This window comes from Symsagittifera roscoffensis, chromosome 2 (genome assembly GCF_963678635.1).
Source record: "Symsagittifera roscoffensis chromosome 2, txSymRosc1.1, whole genome shotgun sequence".
Classification (NCBI taxonomy): domain Eukaryota; kingdom Metazoa; phylum Xenacoelomorpha; order Acoela; family Convolutidae; genus Symsagittifera; species Symsagittifera roscoffensis.
Genome location: NC_087063.1, coordinates 27,971,978 through 27,988,070, shown reverse-complemented (window position 1 = coordinate 27,988,070; position 16,093 = coordinate 27,971,978). Strand labels below are relative to the sequence as shown.

At 35.7% G+C, this 16,093-nt stretch overlaps 1 protein-coding gene across 1 annotated transcript; it reads left to right on the top strand.

Annotated features, from left to right (window-relative positions):
* Positions 1–304: 304 nt before the first annotated feature.
* LOC134839259 (negative elongation factor E-like) lies at positions 305–15,616 on the top strand. The gene is made up of 5 exons (XM_063854754.1): positions 305–592; positions 2,525–2,716; positions 9,426–9,594; positions 12,135–12,290; positions 15,178–15,616. Exons 1-5 carry the CDS (start codon positions 398–400, stop codon positions 15,477–15,479), a joined length of 1,014 nt encoding a protein of 337 aa, XP_063710824.1. The 5' UTR covers positions 305–397; the 3' UTR covers positions 15,480–15,616.
* The last annotated feature ends 477 nt before the right edge of the window (positions 15,617–16,093 follow it).

Below are 16,093 nucleotides of genomic sequence, written 5' to 3'. Positions count from 1 at the left end.
TTTTGAATTTTCTCGGCGGAAGACAGATAACCCATTGAACCAGGTTTCTTTAATTGTGATGGTCTTATGAAAAAATTGTGTATTATAGGAGATTCTTGAAGTTCAAAGAGCCGTAACGATGTTTTTATTGACATGTGTCTATTGGCTCTGGTTTGGTGAACATGTCAGCAGAAGTTTTATTATATAGTATCAAGTATGACCAGTTTGAGAGCAATCGAATTATGTTTGATAGGCTCGAATTTTTTTTCTGAAGAAAACCATAGGTGTATTGAAATATATGTTAACCAATCTTACTCATGAGTAAAGTTACGATTGAAAATTCAGGCAATAAATGTCAGAAAATTAGAACTTCCTTCAGTTGAGTGTAATGACCTGCTGGCATGACTGACGTGGCGCGATGGGCGGAGTGAGTCAGAATGAATTGTCTCCAGAGGAGAGTATGTTGATGGCCAAGCACGCTCTGCTGGAGAAGAGAAAGAAGGAGCTGGAAGAACTACAGGCCAAGTACAGACTCATGCAGGAACAGCAAAAGAGATCCAACCAGAAGCTGGCTGCTTGCGAGACTCCAAGTGAAGCTACAGAGATCGCCAAGGTAAGCATAGGCATAAATTTATGCATATTGCTCAAGGACCTAGTTGATGAGTGGAATTTTTTTTGAGATGCAAACAATTTCTTGTTTCCAGTTGTTACCAGTTTTCATATGGCCGGAACCGCAAATTCTCACTTAGTTGGTTAAATACCTTAGCAATCATTTGGGATAAAAATATATGACCATAATAAACACTATCCACATCAAAAAACTATTTCATTATGTTACTACATCGACACTTTACCAATTTTGGAAATTCATTTGTCCAAATTGGTGGATCCAGATGCTCGATTAAAATGAGCCAGCTATCTTGGTTACATGACAAAAGATCCCTTACCTTAAGATCCCAAACGAGAAGATCCCAGTCAATAAGATACCATTCCAAAAGATGCCTCGTTCTAAAATTACCCACGACATAAGATACCATAGTATAAAAACAAAGAATCTGAGAATTGAAAATAAAGCGGTTAATCGATCAAAGCAAAAACAAAGCGTCGGTTAAAATCAAAGAAACGGCAAAAATTTTGCTGCACAAATTTCTAACATAAATGACCTTGCTAATCACTTGGCCTTCAAATTGAAACTCAAACTTCAAAACAGCTTAGACTACAAATGAACTTGAAAAGGGTTTCCAATTAATCAAAACCAACTTTGACAAAAATGGCCTGATTTTCAAGACAACTCAAGTCGGTACAAAATGGAAATGGAGTTTTTTTTTGCAAAATTCTAAAGCTTCGAAATCATTTTCATTACGAATCACTTGCCATTCTATTTGATAAAAATATCAATTATCAACTTTGATCAACTTTTTTTTGCTAAGTGCAATGCTCAAATGGCCATCAGGCCCCTACCCCCAACCTAGCGTCCCGTAATTAAGGGCAATTGCTCTGGGATCAATTTGCTAGAGACATCAATTTCGAATGCGAGTCCTAGTATTGCGTTTCGGCGGGTGCAAGGAGACGTCAATAAAAAAAGTTGATCAAACAAATTTAAATTTGGGAGAAATTAGGCAAAAACTAAAACAAAATTTAATAGGTTAAATGGGCAAGTGAACGGATATAAGACAATAAGTTAGAGTCTGTGTATGAACTAGTTATCTGTTGAACTTTTTCATTCAGATCACGGTACTTTTTCCGGGATAAGTTGATAGCACCGCTGGATGCCTTCAAAATTTTGAATTTTTGGTTTAAGGAATCCAGTTGAATTTTTTCAAGAAACGTAAATATTGAAGTATGGCTACCTTGAAACAAAGCGGTTACACCTAGATGCCACCCTTCAACTGCATTTGTGGTTCGGGCTAGACCACACACAGCATTTTGACAATGGATCCACAAAGCAATAGGAAACAGTGTTTCAATCAAATCCCCTTTAATGCTATCTTAAGCCTCCGGCATCGCTATCTTAAGCCCTTCGCCAATTCATGGCAGCTAGGAAACTTTTTCGGATTATTAGTTCGACAATTTATGTTAACTTTTTTATACATCGCATTTGATCTCTTCGTTCTTGAAAGAAAAGGGTTAAGCAATTTCGATAAGTACAGTAGTGACTCGCTTTCCGACTTAAGACTCAGATATTCTTGATATTAAAGGCTTATTGTTTTCTTTTTTAAAAAATTTTTTTAACGTGCAATTATTCAAACTGAAAATTAACTATTTTGCTATCAATTCGTGAAAAGCGTTTTTATTGATAAATGTTATATTGATGATTTTTCTGGAAATGGAGCTTACTCGATGTGAAGTTTAAAGTTTTAAGCAGTCATTATCTGTGTAGTAAAAGAGAAGTTAGTTTTTCTTTATTTTATTTCAAGAGTTGTATTATTTTCTCGGGTTGCTTAGTTTATCGTTCAAATCAGTAGCATCAACTATGTTTCGAGTTTGCTGTTAAATCGGCCGTAGATGGTTTTGATTTTTTCAGTAATCTTACAATCTGCTTCAGAAATTGGCTGCCAGTGGTCAGTTGATCACGGCCAAAGGAAGTGGTAGTCGTACAGGGGGGTTCAAGCGGACTGCGAGGGCCCTGAAGACCCCAGAAGATGAGCTGAAAGAGTATCTGAAGGAACAGACAGAGAAAAGTCAGGAGAATGAAGAAGCTGTCGGATCCTTGCTCAAACAAGACGTGGCTGAGGAGGTAATGGAGTTTGAATATTGATATTTAGAAATGCTAAACAGTTTTCGGTAAACTCAGGTGTCTATATTACTTAAGCTCATCATTTTCAAATCAACGCGAGCAATCACAATACTTTTGTTTCCGAAGTTAAAGAAAAACACGCATTTTTCCAAACTAGGTTTTTGGTTGGTGCTGTTATTACGTAATTCTGTAGAGTTTGTACATAATAAGACATAGTAGTTTAAGTATTTACCATTGCAGCAATCTAACCTTGCTGAATTCTGAAACGGCAGTTACTTCCAAGCCTTTCTTTTTTTGGTTTTTTTTTGGTAAAGTGCGTTCATTGTGTGCCTAACGTCCAGGGTTCGAGTCCTGGCTGGACTTAGTTTTTTTTATTTGGAGTTTGATTTTTTCTGGGAAAAGCGCCTGTTGCTTACTATCAGTTGTCTTATTTTTGGTCGGCTTACTTTCCAAAGCATTGATTTTGCTGAAAAGCTTAAGGAGTTTCAAGGTTTTGTTCTTTTCCATCTTAAGAGTCGGTATACGTAGTTCAGACACTTCTATAGGTCGTGATGGATTTTTTGTATTTTCTTTTTCAGGAAAAGGCCAAAAATGCTTTAGTTTTTTACAGACGTGAATTCATACGTAATAATGCATTTATGAATGATTCTAGGCATCTATGTACGATTTCAGTTTAATTTCATCTACTAAAAGTTCAGTTGCGCTCTCCAACTAAATTATATACTTAATTGGTAAATTTCTTTTTTTTCAAAATGACTGGTACTGCTAATGCGTCATAATTGGCTTGTGTCACTTCGCAATTGTGTAGACTCATAATTGTCGTGCGTCATTTAAGAAATTTTGTAGACTCGAAGTTTTACTCATTCAGTTTTTCCGTCGAGGGTTCTCATGCTGGAGGGACCGAATTCTGGAAAAATTTCAACCAATCAAAATCGCTAGCTGTTTCTATTGGCTAAATGCCTTTCTCTCAAAATCGAAGTCAATATTAACAGAAAATCATAATATAATAATCATACTTGATGCAGGTATAATAAATTTAGTTTTTTGTTTTTCCTTTTTTCGTAAATCGGTATCCCAGAAATATTAAAATTGTTCCAATCCGCGTTCGATCCGGCTTTAATTTCATTCATCTGCTTGTTATATAATCGGTCCATATTGACACGCACGAGTGGCCTGCCTAGTTTTGTTTGCTGAGATTTTTGTGATTTCGCTGAGGTTTTTGAATACTCAATTCTGATTGGCTGAAATTAAGCCAAAATAAATTTCAAGCCTGAGGGACGCCACCAGTTTTTCTCAGTAGCGTTATCGACCATATTGTTGGGTGGCACGGCAAGCAGAATGGCTCAAGAGCAGAATTCGTCCAAGAGCAGAAAAACAGAAATATAACAATTTTCATTAGCTATTTGGTAAATTAAGTATTAGAATTGTCAATAACTAAAGAAACTAGTATTTTATGCATAATTTGAATAATTTAATTGAGATTTTCTTGTAAAAAATTTGCAAACTGAAATTAATGAAATTTTTTATTTCATGCTCAATTTATTCAGTTTAGTATTATTGACGATTCTGTTCAATTTTTTTTATCAGTTTGCCCGTATAAATCAATAAAAGTTATTATTTTTAAGTTTTCGTGCTCTTAGACCATTCTGCATAATGCTATATCTACTATTTTTTGCTTGTGTATGCGAAGTTCAGCTTCGCCTGTTTTATACTGCTTTTTGCGAAGTTCAACTTCACCTCTGTTGTTAAATTCTAATCAAGTATGTAGATATTTGTACTTTAACAATGCACGGTACTCAAGCTAGTAGACATGACCAAGATACTAAGCCGAATACAACGTTCCTTTTTCACCGTTGTTGATCGGAGCAAACAGATTGGTTTGGCTGTCCGATTTCTCTAGTTCTTGATAGAGCGTTTAACCTAAATAACCAGTTGTTTGGCAGATAATTCTGTTTTTGAATTTGTCTACTGTTATTTCGTCCTTTATTTTTGAATACTTTGGCGAGATCGACCATAGAAAACACAGCTGCTAATACAATGAGCCATAATGCGTGATTTGTTGTATAATTAGCAAGTGTGTTGCTACCGGGTACAAGACTTTTTTCCCGTAAAGAACTTTGTTTACAGATTTCATGCCATATGCATGCAGTACATGCAGGGGCGGAATTAGTGGATGGGGGGCGTACGCCTTTTTTCAGGGATTCGACCCCCTGCCGACCCAAAGCGTCCCCCTTTGTACTATTTTGAGATATCCATTTTTGGATGACGGATCCTAAACTTTGAGGGAGGAGCGCGCGTCGAAAAAAACAGTTTTTTGGTCTGAAAAAATGCCTAAAACGCCTTTTTTTGGCCTGTTGGTCTTTATAGAGCTTTGGGAGAGCTCAGAAATTCAATTTGGTCGACCTAAAAAAATTGTTTTTGAAATAATGTTAATGATGTTTCCTGGTGATTTCCAAGATATTTCCGAGTTTCCGATATTTCTACCAGCTAACTACATTGCTTATTTGGTTTTTATTATTGGAAGATTGAACGCTTTCTGAATGCGAACTTCAACAGCTGTTAAATTGAAGATTTTTTAACTGTAAAATTTTTTTCGACCAAATTTGTCGGCTTTAGTGCTCGCCTTTTTTTCAATAATTTAATTACTGTTTCCTTAATTTAATTGCACAGCGTCTCATTGGAAAATTTTCTGTGTTTAGTTGACTTAATTGAAACGCTATTTTGGTTGTTTTCAATTTTTTTAAATATGATAAACAGCAAAAATTTGCCTCAAAATTTTTGATAAAAAAAAAAATTTTCACAGTATCTTCTCGATTTTTTCTGACTGTTATAATTTGATGGCTCATTAGCATTTCAGTTTTTTTGGTCCACTTTGCTTCTGTGTAGGAAAATTCATCTGAGTTTTCAGATCGATCATAGCGCTTCATATTAGCCAGTGGGATTGCTCAATTAATCCGATAAACGCCTGAAAAGCTGCAAAAGTAGACAATAGTCCGCAAAAATGATAAATGACAAACATTTCATGCTCATTTCATCTTTTTTAGCTCTAGTTTTGAATTCTTCTAAGATTACTTCAATATTATTGCTAAATTGTTGAGAAACTGTGCTCTTAAAGAACTTTGAATTCACCAAGTAGATTTCAAAGTTCCCAACCTGATGAAGTTATTGGTTGATCCAACTTTCTCAGTAAAATTATCTCACTTTGAGAAAGCTAGAGAAATCAATAGAAATGTCAATGATAATTACACTTGCGAGAGCAAATGTCTTTCAATCGGGAACTAGACTTTTTTCCCGTAAACAACTTTTCTTAGAAATCTTACTTGTTTTTCTTACTTCCTTTTTTATTGAAGCTTACAACTTGCAGGTTCGTTCTCGCTTGGCCTAGAATTAACGCTGTCACTTTTTACTCTAAGGTCAGGGTTTCAAGTCCCGGCCGGAACTCGTTTTCCAGTATGTATTCAATTGAAATTTTTTTCCAGTAAAAATTGGGTTGTCGGACTTTTGTTTGTTTTCTCAATTTTTGGCTTAGTTGCCAGATCACGGATTTTGCTGGTGCTGGGAGCAACTTTCATTGTAGTTGCAGGTGCAAGTATTGTTCTATGTAGTTTCAGGGGGACTTGAAACTTTTTTTATCAAGTCTTTTTTCCGGCTCAACTTGTCTGATCAAAGATTGTCGCTTTGTTTCCTCTTCCTACATTTGTTTGGTTGCAAATTTAATATTCAATTGTCTGGGATGTTTGCCTAGAATGAACGTTTATCGAGACATGCAAAAAAGTAAGTGTTGGTAGACCTAGTTTTTTTAAAACATTTTTGACGTTTCTTACGACTTTTTTTGTTTTTTTCTTATGTTTGTGTTGGATCGCCTCTGTGCTGTTTTTTGAGTTTAAGTAGTAGTTTTGCGTTATTTTTTTCTTGATATCCAGATTTGTTTAAAAAGATCTGAAAAATCAGTAGTTTTTTTGGTTTCCTTGTTGATTATTCCTGTTGGCTATTTTTATTACACTATCGCATAGATGGATGAAAGCTGACGTTGAGTTTGTATACCTTGGTTCAAAAAAAATGGCCGCGGCAATATTTTTGAAAAATGCGTATAGCTCGAAAGCGGCAAATTTTGGCAAAATGTGGCAAAAATAAAAAAGAAAGAAGTTGAACAGACTTTGTCGCCGTGTGAATCAATTGACAGGTACTTAGCTAATGAAAATGCTACACATCATTCTTCAACACAAAATTTTGAAATGCAAGCGAAACGCGATTTACTTGAATTTCTCTATGTCAACGACTCCAAACAACGTGAATATCTGTCGAAACTGGTGAAAATGCCACCGCGTAGTTTCCGACGTAACATGAAAATCTTGGAAGAAAAGGGAACCTTGGAAAGAAAGAAAGGAAGCGGCCGACCTCTCCAAATTTCTGGCAATGAGAAAAAACGCTTATGTCAAATTGCGCTTAAATCTCCGTCGGCATCAACTCAAAATGTCTGTGATCGTTATAACGAGTTAGCTAGGACATCCGTCAGTAAATCCACAGTTTTCCGAGCTCTGAAATCGTCCGGCGTGCAGAAAAAGACTGCAAAAATCATCCCGAATATCACACCGGTCCATGAGCAAAAAAGAATCGAATTTTGCAGAACATGGAAGAACTTCAATTTCGGAGAAACCTGGCTTTCTGACGAGTGCATGTTCCAACTTCATCGGAATAAAATCAAGCTTTGGAGTTCTTATCGAAAAACGCCGCGAAAAGGTTTCCCGAAGTTTTCACCCAAAATTATGGTCTGGGGAGCAATATCGAGTAAAGGTTTTTACATGAAAATCATCGAAAGAGGTACAATTGATAGTTCCAAGTACTGCGAAATTGTTGGTGACTTTATTCCTTACGCCACTGCATTATTTCCCGATGGCTGGATACTAGAGCAGGACGGCGCCACACCCCATACTTCCCGACAAACTAAAGATTTTTTTGCCGAAAATTCGGTACAATTTTTGCAGTGGCCACCCAATTCTCCAGACATTAATCCAGTGGAAAATGTGTGGATGATGCTTAAATCCTTTATTGAGAAGAAAAATCCGAAAACAAAAGACGAACTAATTCAGTATGTTCAAGAATCTCAACATGTAATTTTGCCAGCGGTAAGAAAAAATTTGATGGGTTCTATCCCGACGCGTTTGGGCCAGTGTCTTGAAAACGAAGGAAAATTTGTGGAGAAATGGACTGGGACTGAATAGGCAAGACAAAGACGCAACAGACTCATATTTTCTTATATTATTTTGTTTGCTCAATGCTTAGAAAAATCTATTATTTCAGCGGCCACTTTTTTTGAACCAAGGTATACGTACTTACACTATCTCGCCAAAAATACTCATACAGGCTTTTTTTTCTTAAAAGTGTCTGTTGAAAAACTGTTTTTTAGATTAGTTGTCACCAAAATATTATTAGTCCTGTTTAGGAATTGAACAAAAAAGTGAGGCCCGTAAATTTTGATGTGAAATGTTTTCACGTTTTTGTGCGTTTTATTCAGTTAATTCAGAAACACGTTGAGTTTAGAAACTAAGTTTGAAATTGTTCGCTTACAACAAGCTTGGACCTTCGGAAAAATAGCCAATACGCTGAAGGTAAACCGACAAACTGCGTACAGTGTTTACAAAGCTGATCTTAAAAACTCTACCTTCTCTGGGCTTTCTAAATGTGGAAGAAAATCAAAAATTGAAGGAAAAGAAGACAATTTCTTGGTCAGAAATCTAAAGAAAAAAAGACAGAAAACGATCTATCAAGTTACTAAAGTCGAATTTTGTTTGTTCCAGTAGGAAAACCATCTCAGCAATTACGGTCAGACGTATTTTGAAAAAACATGGTTTTTCAAGCAGTTCCGCGGCTCTGAAACTAAATTTGGGCAAGAAGAACATTGCTTTTCGGAAGAAGAAATGCAACTTTTATGCAGTTATTTTCTCAGACGAAATCCGATTTGCCTTGAACACAGATGGTCGTATTCGAGTTTGGCGTCAACGTGGTGAGCGTTATAAGCCGTAGTACTGTTTTGAAGAATTCTTGCCGTTTTTCTTTTATGTATTGGGGGTTCATTACACCTGACGGTAGTTTTGGATTAGTAAATTGTCCTCTGCCATACAACGCTAAAGCTTATAGGGACGTACTTGGCCAAAATTTGATCAAGGATTATGCAAAATTTGGCTGGAAGCTTATGAAAGACAATTGCCCTGTTCATAGAGCAGAAATCATAAGAGATTATTTGGCCGAAAGTCATATTCAGACCATCGAATGGCCCCCATACAGCGCTGATCTAAACATCATAGAGAATGTGTGGGCTTTGATGAAGAAACGAATGACTGGATTGACCCAAACCAAAGAAAACTTAGAAATCATCGAAAACGCTAGAAAATCCATCTCTTCTGATTTTGTGAAAAACTGTATAAATCTATCCGTACGAGAGTAAATTTTGTAATCAAGTCGAAAGGTGCTGCTGTTGGTTATTAGTTCACTTCTCGGTAAAAATGAATCTGATCTTTTTCGTCAAGTTCCAGTTTTTTGAGAAAAAAAACGTGAAATTTAGGTCTATGAGCCTTTTTGGCGATATAGTGTAGTAACAGCTATTGAAAAAGTGACTATGTTTTGATTTTAATATCCGGACTTTCGAAATTGCTAGTCGTCAATACCATGGCAATTTTCAGTTCTGAAAATCGGTCGATGTTCATTTTAGAACGTGTCGTTGACCCCTAAGACTGCTACGAAACAGAAGTTCAGCTCGAAGAGGCCCAAAATGGAGTTTGTGAAGGGAAAGAATCTGGAGGACGATGACTGTCCTCCGAAACCAACCACTACTTTCAAACCATTGCAACAGCGAACAGACACCAAATTTAAAGACCCAGGCACGTATAACAGCGTAGTGGATCAAAAGCAATTGGTAGTTTTGAAACATTAACATTAAAATGTGGTATCAACCGAATCGGCCATATAGCGTTCTCCAAAAACTATATTTAAAGTTACGACTAGCAAAGCTTTTGTAACCCGTAATAGATTTTTCTCCCCGTAAAACTTTGTTCAAAAATTTCATTTTGTAATTTATATACATTATGATTTCCAACACTCGAATGATGGAAAGCAACTATGGGTTAGGGTTGGTTTTTCAAAACCCCTGATATCTCTCCCTTTGAAGAATCACTCCCATGCTGCACAAGAAGAATTCTTTCCCAATTAACGTTCATTTATCTTCCTAAATAGAACCAAACGTCTCTCTCCCTCCAAACTCTTCGCACACCTTTTTAATTTTTCCAAGAACACAAATTCTTTAACCCAAATAGACTTGTGGCTTCGGCCGAATGAATTTTTTCGGCATATTTCGACTACCTCGCGCCGACCTCCAAAATTTAATTCTACTAGAATTTAATTCTACAAGAACTGTAACGCTGTATTAGTTATTAATTAGCATTTCGCTCTGATTTTGTATAATTCCTGTCTTAATTCTTTTTTGTTTTCTCTCAAAATGTTTCAGCTTAAAGGGTTTTTGCTTTTGTTATATCTGCTGAATTTTCTCATAATCAGCCTTGTCTTTACCTGGCGAGTACCAACACGAATACAATAAAAGTTGTCAAAATTAAGGTTCAAATTATTAAGGCATGCAAGAAATTAAGGAATAAAAAAACTTCAAATTTCAAATTATTGCAATCTATTACATATTTAAATGCAGGCTTCACCATTTCGGCACGTTTAGGCTTTTTCAACGCATTATTTTTGTATGTGTAACGAAAGAAGTTTAACGAAAATTAATAGTGGAATGTTATCAGGGTTCTCCAGGGGTTGCGAATTGGACTCCCAATTATGAATGCCCAAATCCTTTTAGTGTACGAGATACGACAATTTATGTGGTTTTTAAACATTTTTCAGAAAACCCAAGCTAAAAAGTAGTTCACAAATCTATTATATATTTTAATGCGGGCTTCACTATCTCACCATGTTTAAGCTTTTTCAACGTATTATTTCTGCATGTTTAACGAAAGAATTTTTTCACGTTTCAGCTATATCGTATATTGCAATGGCTAAGAACTTTTTGCGATTTTCCAGTTTGAATTCAGTATTCATTTAACCGATTATAAGCAGACCAATAGTGGGATGCTGTCAGGGTTTCCCACGTTGCGAATTTGACTCCCAATTATGAATGCCCAAATCCTTATAGTGTACGAGATACGACAATTTACGTGGTTTTTCAAAAATTCAGAAAACCCAAACTACAAAGTAATTCACAAAATCTGAAAATCTCAACCCTGCAATTGGGCGCTGTCTGAGTACTCTCAAGGGTTGCAATTCTTGCTTCCAAATATGAAGGCTTAAAACCGTGTAGTTCTCGAGATATGACCTGTTTTATGATTTTCACAAATTTAGATATAAGAAAACTAACCCAAATAGTGGCTTGCTGTCAGGGTATCTTAAATGGTTGCAAATCTTGCGTTCAAGTATGACTGCTCAGATCCTTCTGGTTTTCGAGATGAATTTTTCAATTTTTTCAGCAAACTTGAACTTGAGATTATTAAATTCAAAAGATTTGAAACTCCTAAGCTTATTGTTGGGTACTGTAAGTGTACTCTCAGGAGCTCTAAGCTGCAAATCTTTCGTCAAATTGCGACTGCTTAAACGCTCTTAGTTTCCGAGATGTGGCGTTTGTTATGTCTTTTTTTAAAGTTGTTCAAAGAACTTAGATATAAAAAATTTCTGAAAATTTGAAGTTCCCATCTCTATAGTGAGGCTCTGTCAGGGGTTTCCCAGGAGTTGCAAATTTTGTCTCGAAATATGACTGCTCAAATTCTTGTAGTTTTTGAGATATGAGGTTTATTGTGATTCTTTCAAAAAAGTTTTCAGAAAACTTAAATATTTTTTTTTCAAAGTTTGAAATTCTCAACTCTGTAGTTAGTCGCAGTACTTTCAGGGGTTGCGAATTTTGCCTCCAAACTTGATTGCTCAAATCTTTGTAGTTTTTGAGATACGACATTCTTTGTGGATTTTCAAAAAAAAATTAGAAAACCTAACGCTGTAGTTGGGTACTGTGAGAGTACTCTCAGGAGTTACAAATTTTGGGTCTAAATGTGCTGGCTCAGTTTTTTTTAGTTTTTGAGATGTGATGTTTTTTCATGTCATTTGAAAATGAACTAAGATGTAAAGACTTTATCGTTTTTCAACGTTTGAATTAAAAAAACTTCGTTTGAATAAAAAAAAAACATTTTACAAAATTTGAAATTACCAACCCTATAATCGGGTGCTGTCAGAGTACAGTCAAAGGATGAAGATCTTTTTTCCAGTATGTGCGGTTTTTACAGGGTTCTCAATAATTCGAAGCCTCGAAGGTGCGTTACACGCTAGTTGTTGTTAAACAGTTTTTCTGCTTGATATGTCTAATTTTTGTCTTGGTTGATTTTAGATTCAGCTGAGCTGCAAAATATTGAGACTGCAAACGATAAACCGTTCAGCCAGAAGGGAAACACGATCTTCATCAAGAATTTAGGAATGACTAAGACACTTGCAAGGAAACTGTGTGTACCATACGGCGAAGTAATCGATGTCACTGCAGACAAGTGTAAGTTCAAAACATTCTGCAAATTGGAAGATGACAAGAAGCAAATACTTTTTTCTCGCTATTATTAGTTTACTCATAAATTGACATCGGACCGTAAATTGCTTACATTATCAAGAGTAGCCCGTTCCTACAAAAAAATTTAAAAAATTAAAGTTTTCTGGTTTTGAAGAGTCGATGAACGTGGTTCAGACTCTTATATAGGTCATGATTTTTTTTCGTTTTTTTTTGCTGGAACTTTCAAAGGTAGCGTGGTTGCCTTTAGTTTATTACATTCCGAATTATTACATGCAAAATTCGAATTTAGTACTTTTTGAAGCTCCTGAGTTTTTGCCGGTTTATCGCTCGTTTTTGCGAAGCTGCAAATTTGCTCTCAAAAGTCTGGACAAATTGACTTCAATTTTTCATGAATACGTTACAAAACCGAATCACAAATACAATACTGGGTTCATCAGACTAGGTAGTCTTAAACAAAATGTACCAACAATGAGGTTACACTCAAATCCTTACGTAATCGTGGGACAAACTTTTATAATCTGTCATTTCGAAATGGACTGCTACATTTGGACTGATTAAAAAATGATATTGCCATTCAGATTTACGTTCATAGTTTTAAGAAGACTATTTTAGTGTTTGATGATCAACTCGTAGACTGTATTTTTCAAATCTGTTCCGAATTACCATTTCTTTTAACTGCCTAAGTGCAGTAGTTTGCTGGTTTTCGTTTCTTTTACTAATTTATAGCCAGTGGATGACGTTTTTGATGCTAAAAATTAAACTAGACATAATTGAAATGAGTCTTTTTAGTCGCTAGTTGACTGTTTTCGTTGTTTTTGTAACTCAAGTTTATTCCTTGCAGGTGTGGAAAAAGCAATTTTTTGCTGTACTTTTATTCAATCATATTTTATATCGTTGTTTGAAATGTCAAAGGGCAGTCTAAGTTAAGTTATAGCAGTACTTTTCAGGTTGTCCGCTTCGGTGCTTACCTCAGGTTTTAGCGTGAATTTAATGTCATAATTGATTTTCTGCCAAATAAATTTTACGCTTGCAATTAGCAAGCGTTACCAAATGGGAATAACGCTTGCTAATCGCAAGCGGGATAATGAAGACTTTTTTCGGGTTAACTAGTTTAACAAAATCAATTGAATCAGATAGCCTGGCCGTTCTATTCACTTCTTCCGTGCATGGCCGTTCTATTCACTCCTTCTCTTTTTCAGGTTCCTTCCTTAAAGTCTGGGGTCGAGTCTCGGCCGGACCTTGTTTTTTTGCAATTGTATGCAATTGAATTTTTTTCTCGGTAAAAATTCAGTTGTCGGACTTTCGTTTGTCTGCTCAAATTTTGTCGGCTAAATTGCCACATCACGCATTTCGATTGTGCTGTCAGCAACATTCTTTGCAAGTGCAAGTGTTGTTCGTTCTGGTTTCAGGGAGGGACTTAAATTATTTCAGTTTTTTTTTAAATAAAAATCTTCTTTTTTTTTCGGTTAAATTGGTCTTTTAATGGCCTCATCCCTATTTTTTTGTGCTGTAAGCGACTTTCACTGTAGTTTTTCAGGGAGGTACTTGAAAGGTTAAAAAAAATTAAACTTTTTTTTCGATTCAACTGGTTTCTGCTCAAAGATTGTAGGCTTATTGGCCACATCTTTGATTTTTTCTGGTGATGTTAGCAACTTTCATAGTAGTTGCAAGTGCTGGTGTTGTTCATTGTTGTTTTTTGTAAACCTTTTTTCGGCTCAACTTATGTCTGCTCAAAGATTGTCGGCTTTGTTTTCTCTTCGTAAGTTTTGTACCGTCGCTAATTTTTTTTTTAAATTACTGGCATGTTTACCTAGAGTGAACGTTTATCGAGACATACAAAAATAAATAAATGTTGGTAGATCTAGTTGTTTTTAAACATTTTTGGCTCTGTTTTTTTTCTACGACTAATGTTTTACTTTGTTAGTTGCATGGCAAGTGAAGCGAGGCTCCGCTTCGCTTCTTTGTTAAATTAAATTAATTTCTGGAAAAGTCTTAAAATTTGTTCAGGCTCAAATTTACTTTTTCGCACTTTGACTTTTGATTCCTTTATAAGTTAGTTTAGAAATAAGATTTTAATTTTCTGAATTGGGTTTATTTTACCGAAAAATATCAATCATAAATTGTTTTAGAAATTCAAAGCTCTTTAAGACCCTCTATATTTTTATCATTGAAATTCGAAAGGTGTTCAAAAAAACAAATCCGTTTTTTTCTGCTTTCTTGCGTTCATTGACTTTTTTCCAACTGTCTGTCGGCTATGTTTCTTGTTGTTTTTTGTCTGCCGTTTTATTCGGCAAAAGACAGAAATCAGGCCACAAGATTACCAAAATTTAGGTATCAATAGCCTGAAATACGTTTTAAAACAACAACAAATCAATCAGTATCTCTAGTTCTTTGTCATACCGGTCATCCCCTTGTGTGGAAAACCCAGTCCATGTCATAGTTTGCACGTAAGATCTGTAGAAAATAACCCACCGTTGCCTGCAAATTATCAAAAAATGGTTTTAAACTTATTTTACAGATTTTTTCAGGTTAATCATATCAATTTCCAATTTCTCTAAACACGGTAAAAATCGTTTTTTGCAAAAGCCAAAAAGGCTGTTTTTAGGCAATTTTTGGAATGTTTTGACCAAAAAATGCGTGTTTTGACGCGCGCGCTCCACTTTCTGAAATATATATTGGCGCCTTGAGAAAGTTTTAGAAATTTTAGGCTGGCTCAAAATGGGCTTCATAAAGTATTACCAAAGCGAAGGCCTTTTGGGTAGTGATAAGGGTGGTCCCCCTCCCCTTGAACACGACCCTGGCTGTAAATAAACTAATTACAATTCATCCATCTAATCATTATCTCTTTCAATATAGTAGTTTTTTTTTTCAGCTACCCGTTGTTTCGTTACGTTCTCTTCAGTGCAAGCAGCCGAAGTTGCGATAGAAAAACTAGACGGGCTCCAGCTCACAGAAGAGATAGTGGGGGAGGAACTTGTTATACTTGCGAGTTTGCAAAACACGATACTGCGAGTGTATTACGCCAAGAAACAACGACACATGGACAAAGCACAGGATTTGAAACACGACTGGTCCAGAATCAGTGCAGCTGTGAAGCCAATTAAGCAGACAGCAGAAGAAATCGACAGAACAAAGAAGAGGAATATACCTGTATATGACGATGAACCATTCTAAGTTTATACTATCAGCAAGTAACAATTATTGTTGGAGTTAAAGTTGTCGCACCTTTCGGAGCCTTGAAAACGCTAGTTTTTGGTGTTGAATTCTGGAATTTAGATGTGGATCAGCATTAGAATAAAGCTTAGAATTAGTTTTTTTTCTTTGTACAAATTTTTGAAAAAAGGCTCGATTATGTGTATATAATTATTTTTACACAAGCAAAGCTTGTGTTATAGTATGAACTCTCTTTTTTCCAACCCAAGTCGCAAATTTTGTTGCGACAAAATGTGTTCATTTTGATCAATTACCAGCTATTAAGTACAGCCAATGCTAAGGATATTAACGCAGACTATTATATTAAAAATAGCAGTTGAGCTTCAAGGTATTAAGCATCTGTAGCGTAGAGGTTGTTTGGGAAGGAGACCCGCAACAAAATCAGAGGGTTTGAAACGGGGAAGGGTCAGATGTTTTAAATGAACTTATTCGTATACTAGTTAAAATGCGTCCACTCAATAAATTGAGGCATTTTAGTTGTTAAATTTCTTTTTTTTTCAAATTGACTGGCACTGCTAATGCGTCATATTTGGCTTGCGTCACTTAGCAACTATGTAGACTCATAATTGGCGTGC

What these genes read in the sequence shown, in the direction of transcription:
- LOC134839259 (XM_063854754.1), top strand. Translation starts at nt 398, where the DNA reads ATGGGCGGAGTGAGTCAGAATGAATTGTCTCCAGAGGAGAGTATGTTG. An exon ending in AACAAGACGTGGCTGAGGAG is followed by an intron (nt 2,717 to 9,425) that starts GTAATGGAGTTT and finishes TGTTCATTTTAG; the next exon opens with AACGTGTCGTTGACCCCTAA. An exon ending in CGATGTCACTGCAGACAAGT is followed by an intron (nt 12,291 to 15,177) that starts GTAAGTTCAAAA and finishes TTTTTTTTTCAG; the next exon opens with CTACCCGTTGTTTCGTTACG.